Source organism: Rhinatrema bivittatum, chromosome 2, assembly GCF_901001135.1.
Source record: "Rhinatrema bivittatum chromosome 2, aRhiBiv1.1, whole genome shotgun sequence".
NCBI classification, from domain to species: domain Eukaryota; kingdom Metazoa; phylum Chordata; class Amphibia; order Gymnophiona; family Rhinatrematidae; genus Rhinatrema; species Rhinatrema bivittatum.
The window spans coordinates 24,684,434-24,704,407 of NC_042616.1; the positions used below are offsets into that span (position 1 = coordinate 24,684,434).

General features: G+C 50.5%; 1 protein-coding gene across 1 annotated transcript in view; it reads left to right on the forward strand.

Moving 5' to 3' along the window:
* The first annotated feature begins 476 nt into the window (after positions 1–476).
* Positions 477–19,974, forward strand: part of LOC115083694 (oocyte zinc finger protein XlCOF6-like) — a 38,713-nt gene continuing 19,215 nt past the window's right edge. Inside the window, exons 1-2 of the mRNA XM_029587656.1 lie at positions 477–560; positions 10,780–11,256. Of these exons, the coding sequence (XP_029443516.1) occupies positions 510–560; positions 10,780–11,256 (528 nt within the window). The 5' untranslated portion in view covers positions 477–509. The remainder of the gene's footprint in view (positions 561–10,779; positions 11,257–19,974) is intronic.

Genomic DNA, 19,974 nt, shown 5'->3' on the forward strand with positions numbered 1-19,974 from the left:
TCCTGGATTCATATCCCCAGGATAGTATGACTGAAGTGCTAGAACCGAATTAAGTTGATACCTGTATAACTCAATTTTCAGTTGTTCCCTGGTAGAAATAGTTTATACCAGGTTTTCCCTTGTTATTGCTCTAATGTAATTATAACTTTATGAGAATTACCTCATCGATTAATATGAGTACTAGTGGAAATTGAGTTTAAATTTGGAAATATTGTATGTTTAATTGACTTGTTAAATCTTCCAAGAGTATTCATGAATGTTTGGTCTATATATATTATTTGGAAATGCATAAATAAAAAAATTATAAAAATATGCACTGGAAATCAATGCACAGTTTTTTAACGCTCAGATTATTGCCGCAGCCCCTTTCCTTTTAGCTCCTTTTATCTTTGCCGCAGCACTCCTACTAACAGTCGCAGAGTGATGACACACGGGAAGCAACACGCCCACTAACGATCGCAGAGTGATGACGCACGGGAAGAAGCACTCCCACTAACAATCTCAGCGTGATGACGCACGGGAAGCAGCAGCCCCGCCCGCAGAAGAGAAAGTTGCACGAGGTGAGGCGGAGGGAAAGCTCTTGCACTCCCTCTCCCCCTTGCTCGTAAGCGAGCAATTTACTTTTCTTAACCAGAAATAAGCGATTGCAGTGAAGCTCAGCCCCGGAGGGTAAGCGGTGCCTTTCCAGCCTGTTCTCTTCCCGGTGTCCCTGTGACATTTTCTAGCAGAAGCAGCAGCGCTGAGTGTGAGGAGCTCCAGGCAGGGGGCTCTGCACAGGGAGCAGGGGAGGGAAAGCAAAGCGGGCTCAGGTCTTTAAATCCCTGAATGCAGCTGCCCTGACGAGCTCCTCTGACTGTTGCTCTTAGTATTCCCAATTATTTGGCTTTCAAAAACTTGAACATTAAAAAGTTAGGACTTTAGGGATCAAAACTCCTCACCAGGCCATGTGGCTTGAATAAGAGCTGAGTGAGTGGGTGGGGGGAGGCGTAAAGAGAGTAGAGGGGAGTTAGTGCACCAGAGGCTTCTGTCAAAGCTCACAATTTTACTTGCATACAGAAACCTAAGATAAGAACATGCCGTACTGGGTCAGACCAAGGGTCCATCAAACCCAGCATCCTGTTTCCAACAGTGGCCAATCCAGGCCATAAGAACCTGGCAAGGACCCAAAAACTAAGTCTATTCCATGTTACCGTTGCTAGTAATAGCAATGGCTATTTTCTAAGTCAACTTAATTAATAGCAGGTAATGGACTCCTCCAAGAACTTATCTAATCCTTTTTTAAACACAGCTATACTAACTGTGGAAGATGTAAGAGATTATACCTATACACGAAAAGAGCAAGAACCTCAATAATAACAAAACAGAAATGACAGGTTCAAAATACAATACTTTCTATCTTTTATACTGTCAATTCCTGGTAAAACACAGCATCACATCATTACCAAGTGCTAAAGTACAATCTATCATCTCTTGCCAAATAATGGGCTGCAAACTGTGTCAGATATGTACTGTACTCAAAAATTTCATTCATCAGCTTGTCTTACTCATAAAAGCATACTTTTCCTAGCGTGTAGCAGATGGACTCAGGACCAATGGGTATAGTGTATTTGTGCTAGCAGTTGGAGACGGATCAGATTTCAATCTTACGTCAGCCTCTAGTACATATACCCCTGCAGGAAGTGCAGATCCTCAGTATTTTCCGTCTCCAAAGCAGTTAGGAGCTATCTGCACGCTCTCCGAGCATTAGACCAAATCTAAAGAACAAAATCCTACCTGAAGACGAGCCCCGTACTCCTGCGGTGATACCCTCGGGTCCCTCCCCCAGTTGAGTTTCCCGAGGTGATTTCTGTGATCCCTCGGAGGTGAGAGCCTCAGTCCGGTGGCCGAATCGCGGCAGGGACCTAGCCCCCGAGCGAGACAAGTTTGGGCGCAGCGTAGAGGCAGCCTCGGTCGGATAGCCGAATCGCGGTGAGGACTTAGCCCCCGAGCGAGAGGAGTTCGGGCGCGGCTGAGAGGCAGCGGGTGCACCCCCTTGAGCGCGGCGGTGAAGGTATTTATCCTCTCTCCCCGCAGCTGGAGTCCGCCCGGAACAAAACCGGGAAGCGCCGAAAACAACGTAAGGCGTACATCTTCTACTTAACCAGTCTCCGAAGATCGAGGAGGAGCAGGGTCTGCCCACGTGGATACCCTCCAAGGAGGTCGCCATATTGTTCGCACGCTCGCCGTCGCCATCTTGGCCTTATTCGCCGCCCGATCGAGCGCACAAATTAAGCTAAGCGCATAAGATTAATTGGGCGCATATTATAGGCGCACAAAATTTGGGCGCACGTTTTTAGGCGCACATTAATAATTTGCGGCGCATAAGTTACGCGCACAGTACAAGGTGCATATAACACACAGGCTTCCCACTCCCATGTTCTCTTTCAGATATACAGGCTTCTCACTCCCATGCTGAGTCTCACACACACCCAGGTTTCTCACTCCCATGCTCTCTCTCACATAATCAGGCTTCTCACTCCCATGCTTTCCCCCCCCCCCCCCCCAAACCAGGCTTCTTACTCCCATGCTTTCTCACATACCCAGATTTCTCACTTCCATGCTTTTTCTCTCACACACACACACACACATCAGTCACATCCCTGACTGTCTCACACTCTCACATACACATCAGCTCTCTGACCAGTTTCTCTCAATCACACACATGCTCTCAATCAAATACGTTCTCTCACTTACACACAGGCTGGCTGGCTGCTTCTCTCTCTTTCTTTCACTCACTTCCTCCCCCCCCCACGGGAGGCTCATGCTGCTGTCTCCTTTCTCGATTACCAGCTGCTTCAATTGCTCTGGGGCCGCTGCTGCAGCCGCCGCTGCTACTTTATCACGCGGCACGGTCTTTCTCCTTCCCGCGCACCGCGTATCACTTCCTGTTCCGGGTCACGGGGGGGCGGGGGCGCGGGAAGAAGAAAAGGCCAGCCGCGGGTGCCACTGCTTCTTTTAGCACTGCTGCCGTTCCCACTGGGCTTGAACGTGTTGATAGCCCGGCGGCAACGGCAGCAGGGAAGAAAGAGCAGCGGGAGAGACCGGGAGCACGCGACGCACCGGTTGAAAATCGCTGGAGTAGGGTGATGAAAATAATAAAGGGGATGAAACAATTCCCCTCTGAAGAAAGGCTAAAGAGGTTAGGACTCTTCAGCTTGGAGAAGAGACGGCTGAGGAGAGATATGATAGAGGTCTATAAAATAATGAGTGGAATGGAACGAGTAAACCTTATTCCCTGTACATACCAGGATCATTCCAGACGCTGGGTTATGTTCCATGTCCAGCAGATGGAGTCAGAACACAAAATTCCCAGGGGAGGAACCATATAACCACGCCTCCCCTGTAACAGCTCTCAGTAACGTTCTGACTCCAGCAGATGTGAGCAGGGGACTTGTGGCCCCCAGCTTGTTAGCTTAGGGCTACCTCCTCAGGGGGATCAAGTTTAAAAAAAAAAAAAATAGGAAGTTTTAAATTTACAGTTTAGGTCACTTTGCTAAGGCTCCTCTTACAGCAGTGGGAGAGCTCTCCGCTGGTGCTGGCTCATCGCTCTCTAGCCTGGTGAAAGAAAGAAAACAGGCTGTTGCCTGTTTTCTTTCTTTCTTTTCTTATTTTCCTCACTGAGGGCTCAGTTGGGGTAAGTGTATTTTTGTTTTATCTTCTTTTTCAGCAGAAGACTGCAATTTTTTGGACTGCGTGCGGCTCTCTGAGGTGAAAGTCGGTAGTGCTGGCCTCTCCCTCCTGACCCAGGTTTTCCCCCCTCCCTTTTGGGGAGCGACCGACGTCCTGACCCGTGGCCCCGCGAAGCACCATTCTCCGGGGCTGCCTGCTGTCGGGAGGTTAATTCCCCGTCAGTTCTTCTTTAGGTCGGTGAGGGACCGCGGCAAGCGTCCGTTGCCGGGTCGGCGCTCATTTTAGGCGCGAGCCTCCTGTAGAGCCTCCCCCCCTCTCTCTCTCCCTGCGGCGATGCAGTCCTCGGCGCCTTGTGAGGGCTCCGACAGGGCCGGATTATTTCCTGAAGAGGGTCTGGGCTCAGGCTGTTTCCCCGAGGGGGAATGTGCGCCAGCTACTAACAAGGACGTTCGAGCTGCAGCCCGCGGGGGAAGGAAGCGCCAGGCCCCGCTCCCTCTCAGCGCGGGAACGGCGGCCATTTTGTTGCAAGATTCTGATGCCGCGCTTTCTGAGGAGGACACGGATATTCCGTTCCCCACTTCTAGGCCTGTTTTGGACCCTTACTCCGAGTCTAATCCTGGTAGGCAGAAGGGGGATCCCCCGAGGGGTGACCCCTCAGGATGCCAGGCCTTTTCCCCTGAATTCATAGTCCTGATTGCACAGGGCTTTTCTTCAGAGCCGAGACACGACCCTCGGGACCTGGGGACCCTCTCCCCCCATGATACCAGGTCCCACCCCCCTCCTGGGTGGGACCCTCCCTCAGGCTCGCCCCCTTTAGTAGGCGGGGGAGCGGGGACATCTCGTGGCCCTACCGGGACACCATCGATAATACAGACTTCGTCGGGGGAAGGACAATCCCAGGACCCCGACGTGGACGACCCCCACCTTGGCGGCCCAGGTGGAGGGCGACGACCCTAGGGTCCTCCGCATCTTCCAAGCGGCGGAGTTAGACGACCTCATTCCCTACATCCTCCAGGGAATGGATATTGATCCCCCTCCGGAACCGGTGGGGCCTGACCCGGCTCTCAAGAAGGGGGACCCCCTCCTAGCAGGACTGCGGCCTCCAGCCAAGTCTTTTCCCACTCGTCACAAGATCTTGCAGTTGATCACTCGGGAATGGGACTCCCCGGAGGCCAACCTTAGGGTCGGCAGAGCCATGGAAAAATTGTATCCTCTAGCGGCCGATTTTTTGGAAATTCTCAAAGTTCCCGTCGTAGATTCTGCGGTATCGGCGGTCACAAAGCATACCACTATTCCTGTCACTGGAGGGACGGCGTTGAAGGATGTGCAGGATCGGAAGCTGGAGGTTTACCTCAAGCGTGTCTTTGAGGTCTCGTCCTTAGGGATGCGGGCGGCTGTCTGCAGTTCCCTCGCTCAGCGAGTGGGTCTTCGGTGGGTGCAGCAGCTTCTCACCTCCCAGTCCTTACCAGACGCTGAGGCTCTCCAGGCAGACAGACTGGAAGCTGCGGTTGCCTATGGAGCGGATGCTTTATATGATCTTTTAAGGGTCCTAGCCCGAACCATGGTGGCGGCGGTCTCAGCGCGTCGGCTCCTTTGGCTTCGCAATTGGTCGGCTGATGCTTCTTCCAAGACTCGTTTGGGGTCCCTTCCTTTTTAAGGGTAGGTATCTTTTTGGTGAAGACTTGGATCAGATCATCAAGTCCCTTAATGAGAACGCGGTGCACAAGTTGCCCGAAGATCGACCCCGTTCGTCAAGATCATATAACTACTCCAGAAACCGTTATCGTAACCAGCAGAGAGCGCATCCTCAGAGGCAACAACCACCTCGGGCTCCGTCTTCTTGTTCGCACTCCTGGAACCGGCCCTTTCGTGGGCGCCGCCAGGGTAAGGAAGCTCAGGGTGCTGGTACATCCGCTAAATCTACCCACTGATGCCAGATGGACCCGCGAGGTGGTCCCTCGATTGGGGGGTCGCCTTGCTCTCTTCTACAAAGAGTGGGTCCAAATCACTTCGGATCAATGGGTTCTGGATACTTTAAGACGCGGTTACGCTTTGGATTTTGTTTGCGCTGCTCGGGACCGGTTCCTATTTTCTCCTTGCGGGTCCTTAATCAAACAGGGAGCTGTGCGGCAGACCCTCGATCGTCTCCTTCAATTGGGGGCCATAGTGCCGGTGCCAGCTGCCGAACTGGGCCGGGGGCATTATTCAATCTACTTTGTGGTTCCCAAGAAGGAAGGTACTTTTCGTCCTATCCTGGACCTCAAGCAAGTCAACCGGTCCCTCAGAGTTCCTCGTTTCCGCATGGAGACACTCTGTTCAGTGTTAGCGGCAGTTCATCCGGGAGAGTTCTTGGCTTCCTTGGATCTCACGGAGGCGTATCTCCACATACCAATTTGTCAAGCTCATCAGCGTTACCTACGCTTCAAAATTTTGGGTCAACACTTCCAATTTTGCGCTCTTCCCTTTGGCCTGGCCACAGCTCCACGGGTTTTCACAAAGATCATGGTGGTAGTGGCGGCAACCTTGCGCAAGGAAGGCATCCTTGTGCATCCTTACCTAGACGATTGGCTCATCCGTGCAAAGTCACGAGCGCAGTGTATCCTCGCAATCGACAGAGTGGTACAACTTCTCCAATCTCTGGGATGGATTGTCAATTTCACCAAGAGCAGCCTGGTACCGTCCCAGTCGTTGGATTTTCTGGGAGCTCACTTCGACACCAAGAATGCCAGGGTTTTTCTGCATCCGGACAGAGCTCATTCTCTGCGTCAGCAGATTCAAGGATTTATGGCGCTAGAGACGCCCACTGCCTGGGACTACCTGCAGGTACTGGGGACCATGGCCTCGACCATCGATCTGGTTCCTTGGGCATTTGCTCATCTGAGGCCTATGCAGAGATCCCTACTCTCCCGGTGGCAGCCGTTGTCGAGAGATTTTCAGGCAATCCTTCCGATTCCGAGAGGAACCTCCATCAGTCTCCATTGGTGGCTGGAACCGCGGCACCTAGCTCAGGGGGTGTTGCTGGAGGACCCGGATTGGGTGATTATCACCACGGACGCCAGCCTCGCAGGCTGGGGAGCGGTCTGTCGGGACAGCGCAATCCAGGGTCGATGGACGGAGGAACAGTCAAAGTGGCCCATCAACCGCTTGGAGACCAGGGCAGTTCGTCTAGCGTTACAGGGATTCTTCCCCATAGTACGCCATCAAACAGTCAGGGTGCTATCGGACAATGCGACTACAGTGGCGTACATCAATCGCCAGGAAGGCACGAGAAGTCTGGTCTCTCTGGAAACCGACAAACTGATGGAGTGGGCAGAGCTTCACCTCCAATGACTAGCGGCCTCGCATATAGCGGGAGTGGACAACGTACAGGCGGACTATCTCAGCCGACAAAACTTGGATCCCGGAGAGTGGGAGCTCTCGCAGCAAGCGATGTGGATAATAGTACGGCGATGGGGGACACCGCACGTAGACTTAATGGCAACCGCCGGAAATGCAAAGGCCGCCCACTTCTTCAGCAGCAGGCGGGAGCGCGGCGCCGAGGGCGTGGACGCGCTGGTCCTGCCCTGGCCGCGCCACTGTCTCCTATATGTTTTCCCACCGTGGCACCTCGTGGGCAAGGTCATCCGCAGGATAGAGGCACACCAAGGGCCGGTGATCTTTGTGGCGCCAGTGTGGCCCCGACGACCGTGGTTCGCGGATCTGCTCAATTTGACGGTGGAGGGTCCCCTTCGTCTCTGTCAGCTGCCACGTCTTCTACGTCAGGGACCAATATTTTTCAAGGAGGCAGATCGCTTCTGTCTTGCGGCCTGGCTTTTGAGAGGCGTCAGTTGAGGAGGCGCGGTTATCCGGAGCCGGTTATTTCAACGCTACTGAAAGCACGTAAGATTTCCACCTCTGTTACCTATGTCCGTGTCTGGAAGGTCTTTGAGGATTGGTGTGGAGCGAATGACATTCTTCCCATGCAGGCCTCAGTGCCACAAGTCCTTTCCTTCTTGCAGGCAGGTTTGGATTTGGGTCTTGCTTACAATTCTCTTCGGGTTCAGGTGGCGGCACTGGGGGCTTTGCTTCGCAGTGGAAATAAGGAGTTTCTGTCCTCGCATCTGGACGTCTCTCGTTTCCTTAAAGGAGTGAAACACTTGAAGCCTCCGATTCACCCACCTTGTCCATCGTGGAATCTGAATCTCGTGCTTCGAGTCCTCGGTGGTTCGCCGTTCGAACCTCTAAGCTCGGCTACCATCAAGGATGTCACACTCAAGACCATTTTTCTCGTGGCAATCAGTTCAGCAAGACGTATTTCCGAGCTGCAGGCCCTATCCTGTCGTGAACCATACCTTCGTTTCACGCCTGAAGGGGTTTCGCTGAGGACGGTTCCTTCTTTTCTCCCTAAAGTGGTTTCGGCATTCCACCTTAACCAATCGGTGGAATTACCATCTTTTGCCTCTTCTGAGTCTGGAGACTTGCGTAGACTGGATGTACAGCGGTCTCTGATACGCTATCTGGATGTGACTAATGATTTTCGGCTCTCCGATCATCTGTTTATTCTCTGGTCCAGACCTCGGAAGGGTTACATGGCCTCCAAACAATCTATAGCGCGGTGGTTGAAGGGAGCGGTCATAGTGGCGTACCTTGGCGTAGGTAAGTCCCCTCCGATGGCTGTCAAGGCTCATTCTCTTCGAGCCCAGGCGACATCTTGGGTGGAGAGCTCCTCCGTCTCCACTCAGGAGATTTGTAGGGCGGCCACCTGGAAGTCAATCCATACTTTTGCGAGACATTATCGCCTGGACGTCGGTGCTCCATCGGGCGGTCAGCTTGGAGACAAGGTAATACGAGCAGGGCTGTCTGCGGCCCACCCGTGATGGGAAAGCTTTGGTACATCCCACCGTCTGGAATGATCCTGGTATGTACAGGGAAAAGAAAATTATTCCTTACCTGCTAATTTTTGTTCCTGTAATACCATGGATCATTCCAGACACCCTCCCTTGGTTTGGGGGTTTTGCTTGTGGGACATCCCTGCCTACCTGTCTTAACAATCTTTTACTCTGTATTTCTAATACTGCGCGTCTTTTTTGTTCACGCACTGCTGTTCGCAAGTTTCACTGTTCAGAATTCAGTTGCTGTTCTTTTACACAGTGGTTATTTCAATTCCTTTTTGGATTACTTGATCCCTCTGTTTTTAGTCTCTCTCTTTTGGGCTTTGCTAGTCTAGTTACTGAGAGCTGTTACAGGGGAGGCGTGGTTATATGGTTCCTCCCCTGGGAATTTTGTGTTCTGACTCCATCTGCTGGACATGGAACATAACCCAGCGTCTGGAATGATCCATGGTATTACAGGAATGAAAATTAGCAGGTAAGGAATAATTTTCTTATCAGTTGTTTGCTCTTTTGATCAGGGGACGCACAATGAAGTTACTGGATAATAAATTTAAAGCTAGTAAGAGAAAATATTTTTTTACTCAACGCATAATTAAGCTCTGGAATTAATTGCCAGAGGATGTGGTGAAAGCTATTAGTGTAGCTGCGTTTAAAAAAGGTTTGGACAAGGCATGACATCTAAAACCTTTGGAGATTGGCTTAAAAAGGGAATTAAGAACTTCGGCCGATTGTGGGGACTTGACGGGATGATCCCATACACCTCCCTACAGGCGGCTTATGACCTATCATCGGGAGATATATTTCAATATTTACAAATTAGACACTTTTTTCAAGTGGAAAAGGTGGGGGGGGATCTAATCCTCGGCAAGACGCAATTTGAGGCTTGGTGTGATCAGGCAGACACCTTGAGGAAAGCTATCTCGCAGGTTTATAATTATCTTAATAAGGACCCCGTGGTTAAACCAGCGTATCAGCAGGCTTGGGAGAGGGATTTGCACAGATCCCTGTCGGATGAGACGTGGGATCAGATATTTTCTTGCACGAAACGGGGTCTCCCCTATTCGCAGCTGATAGAGAACAGGTACAAAGTATTATTACGTTGGTATTATACCCCATCTAGACTACATAAGTTTAAGGCAAACTATGACGACCGATGTTGGAAGGGGTGCGGGGAAGAAGGTACGTTCTATCATATGTGGTGGACATGCCCTTATCTAGTCAAATTCTGAGATGAATTGGCCCTACTCATCCGAGCAATTCTCGGGACCGCGATAGTCCTTCAACCAGAGCAGGTGTTATTGAATCTTCCGTTGGAGTTGTCACTACTACAGGGAAAACTCATTAACTATATCTTGTCTGCTGCCAAATGTCAGGTAGCCCTGGAATGGAGGTTGCCTGGTCCTATAGCCTTTGGGAAAATTCATAACAGATTGCGCACTCTCAGTTTGTTACACGACAGCGTCAACACTTTTCGAGAATGTGAAGTAGCTTCATCTCGGAGGGTATGGCAGCCATATAGAGATTGGCAAGCACGACAACATTCATAGATTCCTCATCCTCATCACAATTGTACCGCAGTTTTTATTAATTAATGCTTTCCATATACACAGTCTACTCTTACTATTACTATTACTTATTAAGCACCTGGGGGATTGGGAGGGAGGGGGGAGGGAGGGATATTGAAAGGCAAGTGTGTTGGTGTGCGAAGGTCCACGAGTTGAGCGCTAGATTGTTTTGTTACCTTACCATTATTGTATCTTGTTGACTTGTTAATGCCAAAGCTGTATTTATTAATGCACACTTTCAATAAAAATTTCAATTATAAAAAAAAAAAAAGGTTTGGACAAGTTCCTGGAGGAAAAGTCCATTAACCATTATTATGGTAGAGTTGCAGAAATCCCCTGCTTATTCTTGGGATAAGCAGCATGGACTCTGTCTAATCCTTGGGTGCTGCCAGGTACTTGTGTCCTGGCTTGGCTGCTGTTGGAAACAGGATACTGGGCTTGATGGACCTTTTCTCTGACCCAGTATGGCAGGTCTTATGTTCTTATGTTCCAGTGTTACCGTTTCATAGATTAGATTGTAGCTGTGTGAGTTTTGGGTGTTAGCGCTGTTTAAATGTGATGGGTTTGATACAAAGGTGCTGAGAGTGTTTTCTGCAGGGTTTTGTGTTACTTCCCAGAGTGCCCGGTACAGGAGGGAGTTAACTCTCCAGATTCTCTCTTTCTCTCGTCCTCAGCCTGACCTGTCTCTGATGCTGACTACATCGAATAGAAAGGGAAAATCTCACCCGTCTCTTATGAATGTTCCTGTTGGAGCGATGGATGGCTTTGTTGGCTCTGAGACTTCAGTGATGGGATCCAGACCTGCGAGGGTACAGCGGTCCCAGTCTGTAGCTCAGACGCCTCGCCTGGAGCAGGACAGGAAGGATATGAAGACGGCACTGGGAGTTCTGCCTTCTCCAGAGCCAGATCCCTCCTCGGTGCAGCCTCTGGCAGAGCCCCCGGGGTCAGAGGAGGGGGCAGGGCTGGCTCTGGATCCCCTGCAGCCCAGGACTTTGGGCTCTCTGTGGATGGTTCTGGTGCGGCTGGAAGCCACAATGAGCAGCAAGTTGGAAAGGATTCAGGGGGAAATCTCCTCGCTGGAGCTGCGCTCAGGGACCCAGGAGAAGGAAATCTCCGCTCATGCTAAGCGGCTGCAGGCGCTGGAGAACAAGGTGGGATGTTTACTCTCAAACTCTTCAACATCCGTTCAAGATCGTGTTTCACTCTGTAGGAACATTAAGAAGTTAGAAAATGTTGCCAAAGGAAAAATGTTTTAGAATGATCAAATTTCCCAAGAGATTAATAATTATTTAGGGGAGGCTTTGTAAATATCCAAGGAATCTCTTCCTCCAATTAACCAAATTTCTTTTCTAATGAAAATTAAATTTATAAAGGTTTTCTGTCTTTTGTTGCTGATCCACAAATTGAGGAATAAGAAGTTGAACCAAAAAACTGATTTTCTAAACCTTGGTCATTTTTATTCTTGAGTTCCCAGCCAGGTCACCTCTACCCCCTCCCTTCCCCCGCCACCCTCTATTCCTTTACTGAAATCACAGTGACGGGGGCTGCCCATCTTCTCTCCTCCTCCAAACTCACTGCTTCAGGGGCGGCCAATTCCAGTCCCCGAGAGCCACAAACGGGCCTGGTTTTCAGGATATCCACCAGGAATAGGCATGGGATAGATTTGTATGCACTGCATCCATTGTATGCAGATCTATCTCATGCATATTCATGGTGGATATCCTGAAAACCTGGCCTGTTTGTGGCTCTCGGGGACCAGAGTGAGCCACCCCTGCAGTCCTTGCTCCTCTAACCCCATTGCCACCAGCTCCTGAGCTGTATCTGTCCCATCCTCCATCTCTCACTTTCCACTGTTACTGTTCCTGCTGCTTTGAAACGCGCTGTGATCTCCCCACTCCTCAGAAACCCTCACTGCTCCTTACCTGTCCTGCCAAATATCGTCCCGGCTTCCTCCTCCCTCCTCCCTTTCACTTCCAAACTACTTGAACTTGCTGTTCACCGCCTCTACCTTGATTCTTTCATCTCAAGCCATTCCCAATCCACTCCAGTCTGGTTTTTGTCCTTTACATTCCCCAGAAACAGCTCCTGCCAGTGTCTCCAAGGACCTGTTCATGGCTAAACCCAAAGGCCTTCCCTCAGTCCTTATCCTCCTTGATCTGTCTCCTGCTCTGACTCTGTTGATCACAATCTCCTCCTTGATGCTCTGTCCTCACTGGGATTTCAGTTCTCCCTCCTGTCTTGGTTCTCTTCTTACCTCTCTCATTGCACGTTTAATGTCTTCTGGTGGATCCTCCTCGCCTGCCATCCCACTATCACTTGGTTACCTCGGGGCTCTGTCCTAGACCCGCTTCTCTTCTCTCTCTATACTAATTCCCTTGGTGCTCTGATCTCATAGAAATATGATGGCAGAAAAGGACCGATAGGACTCTCTCGTCTGCCCATCCACCCAAATAACTTAGCTTTACAATTCCCATCACTCCCTCAGAGATCCCATGTGCTTATTCCATGATTTCTTGAATTAAGATCATGTTTTTCCCTCCATCACTTCCACTGGGAGGCTGTTCCATGCATCCACCACCCTCTCTGTAAAGAAATATTTCCTAAGTTTACTCCTGAGTCTGCCCCCTTTCACCCTCATCCCATGATCCCTTGTTCTGGAGCCTCCTTTCCTTTGAAAGAGGCTCACCTCCTGTGTATGGAAACCTTGCAGGTATTTAAATGCCTCTCTCATATCTCCCCTCTCTCGCCTTTCCTCTAGGGTATTCATGTTTAGATCTTTAAGTCTATCCCTATATACTTGAGAATGACGACCACTGACCATTGTAGCCGCCTCCCTCTGGGCTGACTCCATCCTGTTTATATCCTTTGAAGGTGCGATCTCCAGAATTGTACACAGGAATCCAAGTGAGGTCTCATCAGGGATCTATACAGGGGCAGTATCACCTCCTGTTTTCTGCTGACCGTTCCTCTCCCTGTGCATCTTTCTGGCTTTTGCTATTGCCTTATCCACCTATTTGGCCACTTTAATGTCATCAGGTACAATCACCCCCAGATCCTGCTCTTCTTTTGTGCTTAGAAGAATTTCACCCCCTGATACTTTCTCTCTCCCTTGGGTTTTTGCATCCTAAATACATAACTCTGCATTTTCTTAATTAAATCTTAGCTGCCAGACCCTAGAGCATTCCTCGCACGTCACTAACTCCCTCCTCGTGTCTTCCATGGCTGCCTCCTGATCCAGGACTGAATTTCCCATACTGTGAGCATTAGGTCACAGAGCTCTCCAGATGTTGCTCTTTTTCCCATTTTTATACAAGTATTTCATGTTTTACTTACCGTCAGGTTTTATTCACCCATCCCTGACCATCCTCTCCTGGTTTTCCATTCCATCTTTATGCTGATGATTCCCAGATTTACCTCTACACCAGGAATCCAGTCCCAAATCTCAGCTTCTTGTCTGACATTGCTGCCTGGATGTCCCTCCACCACCTTAAACTCAACGGGGCCCAGACAGAGCTCCTCATCTTTCCCACCAAACCCACGTCCCCTCTTCCTCCGTTCTTCCTGTATTACTCAGGACAGCACTGCCATCCTCCCAGTCCCATTAACCCATAACCATGGGATCTCTAGCACTAAGCTTTCAAAAGGGAAACTTTGATAAAATGAGAAAAATAGTTAAAAAAATGTGCAGCTACAAAGGATAAGAGTGTGCAACCGGCATAGACATTGTTCAAAAATACCATTTTAGACATGCAGTCCAGATTTATTCCACACGTTAGGAAAGGGGGAAAGAAGGCCAAATGATTGTGGACAAGATTAAAAAGTGAGGTGAAAGAGGCTATTTTAACCAAAAATCTTCATTCAAAAATTGGAAGAAGGATCTGTCAGAAGAAAACAAGAAAAAGCATAAGCATTGGCAAGTTAAATGTAAGACATTGAGAAGACAGGCTCAGAGAGAATTTGAAAAGTAGTTGGCTGTAGAGGCAAGAACTCATAATAAAAGCATTTTAAAATATATCCGAAGCAGGCAGCCTGCGAGGGTGTCAATTGGACTGTTAGATGGTCGAGGGGTAAAAGGGGTACTTAGGGAAGATAAGGGCATCGCAGAAAGACTAAATTAATTCTTTGCTTCGGTGTTTATTGAAGAGGATGTTGGGGAGATACCGGTTCCAGAAATGGTCTTCAAGGATGAAGATTCAGATGAACAGAACCATATTATGGTGACCCTGGAAGATGTAGTAAGCCAGATTGACAAACTGAAGAATAGTAAATCGCCTGGACCGGATGGTATATATATTTTATAAATGATCTGGAAAGGGGTATGATGAGGAAGGTGATCAAATTTGCTGATGTCACAAAATTATGCAGATTAGTTAAATCTCAAGCAGATTGTGATAAATTGCAGAAGGACCTTGTGAGACTGGAAGATTGGGCTTCCAAATGGCAGTCAAAAAGCAAACAGGATGTTAGGAGTTATTAGGAAGGGAATGGTGAATAAAACAGAAATTGTCATACTGCCTCTGTATCGCTCCATTGTGAGATTGCATCTTGAATACTGTGTGCAATTCTTGGCGCCATGTCTCAAAAACGATGTATTTGCACTGGAGAAAGTGCAGAGAAGGGCGACCAAAATGATAAAGAGCATGGAACAGCTCCCTTATGAGGAAAGGGTCAGCTTAGAGAAGAGATGGCTGAAGTGGGATATGATAGAGGTCTACAAAATCAAGAAAGGTCGTGAACAGGATAATGTAAATTGGTTATTTACTCTCTCAGATAATAGAAGGACTAGGGGGAACTACATGAAGTTAGCAAGTAGTTCATACAAATTAGTGAAAATTGTTTTTTACTCAATGCTTAATTAAGCTTTGGAATTCATTGCTAGAGGATGTGGTTATGGTAGTTATTGAAACTGGGTTTAATAGGTCTGAAATTTCATTTTTTAGTTCTTTCAGAACTCTGGGGTGTACACCATCCGGTCCAGGTGATTTACTTCTCTTCACTTTGTCAAACTGGCCTACAACATTTTCCAGGCTCACCATAATTTGGTTCAGTTCATCTGAATCCTCACCCGTGAAAACAGTCTCTGGAATGGGTATCTCCCTATCATCCTCTTTAGTAAACACTGAGGCAAAGAATTAATTTAGTCTTTCCACAATGTCTTATCTTCCCTAAGTGCCCCGTTAACCCATCGCTCATCTAACGGTCCAACCAACTCTCTTGCAAGCTTTCTGGTTCGGATTTTTTATTATGAGTTTTTGCCTCTACAGCCAACTACGTTTTCAAATTCCCTCTGAGCCTGGCTTATCAATGTCTTACATTTAACTTGCCAATGCTTATGCTTTATCTTTTTTTTTTTCTTCTGATGGATCCTTCTTCCAATTTTTAAATGAAGATCTTTTGGCTAGAAATCCACCTTTCTGATGCTGCTGTTAAATCTTAGACCTGATTATTCCCCTTTACAGCCTCATTCATTTTTAACTATTTTCTTAATCAAAGAAATTCCCCAAGTCCCTTTTGCCCTGTCTGTTTATTTTGATTAGATTGTAAGCTCTCCTGAGCAGGGACTCTCCCTTCTGTTTTTGTAGAGCACTGCATATGTTGAGGAGCGCTATAGAAGTGCTAAGTAGTAGTAGTGCTACAGTCTGAGTCCCCGTGTACTCCTGATACATCCTGGACAGCAGAGAAAACAATTAGGGGATAGGGCACCTTACACTTGCACTTTTAGGGCCTGATCTCAAGAAGAATTTCCTTGCATAAAACCCGGGTTCCCTGTACGTACCTGGATCAGTCCAGACAGTGGGTTATGTCCCCAATCCAGCAGATGGAGTCAGCACAAGCTTTGAGGGGGCGTATCCATATATACTACTACCCCCTCTGCAGGAGTTCAGTATCTTCTGACTCCAGCAGATGCGAGTAGGGGAATCAGGCTTCCCCTCCTTTTCCTTTTTCTTCACTTTCTTGCTTGATTATGGCTTGTTGTTTTCTTTTTCTGTGGATCAAGTTTGTATCAAGTTTGTATTAAGTTTAAAAAAAAAAAAAAAAAAAAGCAGAGTTCTTTCAACTTCTGGGGAGTGGCTTATCTTCCTTGTCTCTTCTCTGCGGCCTTGCTGTTTATTTCTCATTGCAGCCAGGGGTAAGTTTGTTTTTCCTTTGTAGTTTTTTCCTTCACAGCTCAGCCCCCGGTGCCCGCGAAAGCCGGTGGAGCCGGCCTCTTCGCTCTTTACTCCCTCACCCGCGGCCATTTTACAGCTCCTCATGGGCTGCTGAGCCATTTAGGGAAAGATGTCTGGGGCGGGTCGTGTGGCCGGGAAGGCCCCCCCGCGGCACCCTCCTCTATTTTCGGACAGCGGGCAGTGCGGGCCGACCGGGCCCCCCCCGCAGCGGCGCTTTTGTGCGCGTGGCCCCCCCCCCCCCCCCCGTGGCTTTTTCTTTTCTCCTACAGCGATCCCGATGCCGCGGCCGTCCCGCTGTGCGGCCTGCGGAGACCCGGGGTCCCGGATTTCCCGGGAGGGCATCTGTGCACGATGCCTTCCCGGGGGGGAGGGTACCTCACAGTCCCTGACTGATTTCTGTTTTTTGCCCGGGCGGCGCGGGCCGGCCACTCCGCCATTTTTGGCGGGAACGGCGGCCATTTTACATTCTGAGCGTCCTGAGGCGCAGGCCACGATGGGGAACGGATCCCTGGAGGCCACGAGGGAGAACGGATCCCTGGAGGACTCTACCAGCGGGGGTGTTCCCCCGATTTTGGTGCAGGAACCAAGCACCCAGAGCCAGGGAACAGGAACCACGCCGCACCCGAGCAGGCCGGGGTTCTCTCCGGAGTTTATCCTGCTCATGCATACCGCTTATCTGCAGGGGCTGGAAGCACCTGTGGGACCCCCCCCCCTCCTAAGATCCCTTGGATGTCGCCCTCGACGCCGGCCCCCCCGACCCTCCGGGAGTGGGGGCCTCCCGCCTTCCTACCCGGGTCCGATCCACCCCCGAGGCAGTGGGGGCGGTGCCAGACCCAGCAGGACATGGACTTGACCTCCCGGACGGGGGACAAGGGGACGGCACGCAGGAGGGGGATGATCCGCGTACCCTACGCCTCTTCCAGAGGAAAGAGCTGGACGACCTCATCCCGCAGATCATCCAAGAATTAGATTTGGACCCGCCACCAGACCCGCCTGCCTCAGTAGCTCCCGCTGTCGTCACTTCTTCAAGGAAGGGAGATCCTGTCCTGGCGGCACTCCGGCCGAGGGCTCGGGCTTTTCCCATTCATGACTCGTTTTTACAACTTCTCACCAGGGAATGGGACACCCCGGAGGCCTCCCTGAAGAGCAGCCGGGCTATGGAAAAGCTGTACCCGCTCCCCGAAGATTTTCTGGACCTCATCAAGGTCCCAAAGGTGGACTCCGCAGTGTCGGCGGTCACGAAGAGGACGACTATCCCAGTGACGGGAGGTGCGGCGTTGCGGACACACAGGATGTTCATCGGCTGCCGGAGGATAGGTTTCGACCATCCAGAGCATTTTCTTCTTCTCGGACCAGAGCCAGGGCGCAACGGCGCTACAGGGGATACAGACAGGCGGGCTCCCGGTCATCCGCCCCCAGGTCTCAGCCCTGGTCGCGCTCCTTTCGCGGGCGTCGGCCCGCACGCACTACTCCCGGACCCGGGAACTCCTCTACCAAGTCTTCACAATGATGCCAGTCTCGCCCACTCCCCTGTCCCCAGGATTGGGGACCGACTAACGTATTTCTACGCGGAGTGGGCACGGATCACCTCGGACCAGTGGGTCCTGGATACCATAAAACACGGCTACGCATTGGAATTTGTCCGCCCCCCGCAGGGAAGGTTCACCTTTTCCCCCTGTGGCTCGGACCTCAAGAGAGGAGCGGTGCAGCTGACTCTGGACAGACTCCGGGAGATAGGCGCTATTGCGCCCGTGCCCTTCGGAGAGGTGGGCTCGGGCCACTATTCCATCTATTTCGTCGTACCAAAGAAGGATGGTTCCTTCCGGCCTATCCTGGACCTCAAGGAAGTCAACAAATCCCTTCGAGTCGTTCGGTTCCGCATGGAAACGCTCCGGTCAGTGATTGCGGCGGTGCATCAGGGGGAGTTCCTCGCCTCCCTGGACTTAACGGAGGCCTACCTGCACATTCCCATCCGCCCGGACCACCACCGTTTCCTTCGTTTCAAAATTCTGGACCAGCATTTTCAGTTCACGGCTCTCCCGTTCGGATTGGCGCCGGCGCCGCGCACCTTCACCAAGATCATGGTAGTCGTGGCGGCAGCTCTCCGGAAGGAGGGCATCCTGGTTCATCCTTATCTGGACGATTAGCTCCTCCGGGCGAAGTCATTCGATCATGGACGCTCAGCGGTGACTCGAGTAGTACAGTTTCTACATTCCCTGGGATGGGTAGTGAACTTCTCCAAGAGCTCCCTCATGCCTTCGCAACGCTTGGGTTTTTTTTGGGGGCGACCTTCGACACCCTACTGGGCAAAGTTTTTCTGCGCCAGGACAAAGCTCAATCCTTGCGGGATCACACACGACGGTTCTCTGCGTTACCAGAGCCCACCTCCTGGGACTACCTGCAACTCCTGGGAGTGATGGGGTCCACCATCGACCTTGTACCTTGGGCTTTCGCGCACCTCAGGATCTTACAGTGGGCGCTCCTCTCCCGTTGGAAACCAGTATCGCAGGATTACCAGATGATTCTCCCGCTCTCGCAGAATGCCAGGGACAGTCTGGGCTGTCCCTGGCATTCTGGCCCGTGGCGTGTCCCTCGATCTGCCAAATTGGGTGGTGGTGACCACCGATGCCAGTCTAGCAGGCTGGGGTGCAGTCTGCGATTGAAGTGCCACGCAGGGGACGTGGTCCACGGTGGAGGCGAAGTGGTCAATCAACCGTCTGGAAACCAGAGCAGTCCGGCTAGCTCTGCGACATTTCCTCCCGCTTCTTCGGAACCGGGAAGTCAGAATCCTATCGGACAACGCTACCACCGTGGCCTACATCAACCGACAAGGAGTCACGCGCAGCCCGCAGGTCGCGCTCGAGGCGGCGCTGCTGATGCAATGGGCGGAGCGTCATCTCGTCCGGCTAGCGGTCTCGCACATCGCCGGTGTGGACAACATCCAGGCGGACTTCCTCAGTCGTCAACTGCTGGACTCCGGAGAGTGGTCTCTCTCCGACAAAGCGATGCAACTTCTCGTCCATTGGTGGGGGGCCCCCCACTTGGATCTGATGGCGTCCGCTCTCAACGCCAAGGCTCCACGCTTCTTCAGTCGCCGGAGAGAGCGCGGCGCGGAGGGAGTGGATGCCTTGGTCCTCCCGTGGCCGCCACATCTTCTGCTCTACGCTTTTCCACCATGGCCCCTGGTGGGCAGGATGCTCCGCAGAATAGAAAGCCATCAGGGGACCGTGGTTTTCGTCGCCCCAGAATGGCCCAGGCGACCCTGGTTTGCGGACCTGCTACAGCTGGTGATCGACGGGCCAATCAGGCTGGGGCACCTCCCCCAGCTCATACATCAGGGCCCGGTATTTATTTATTTATTTATTTATTTATTTATTTATTGTTATACCGAGTTTCATGATAGGCATCACATCAACCCGGTTTACAAATAACAAGGAGTGTAAAGCATAACGTAACGTAAAAAACAATATTTTCAATAAGAACCTTGAACTTTAAATACAGTGAATCAGAAAAAGGGAGAGAGAAAATTACAAAAAACAAGGAAAATAAACTTGGGATGGAAGGGGAGAAATTGAACAGCACAATATTTACATTTCAGCCTATTGATACATTAGAATAGCAAGTGAAAAAATAAGACTATGAAACGGTACATAGGTAATCAAATGAATAAATATGACACAGTTGTGAATGGTAATAGTA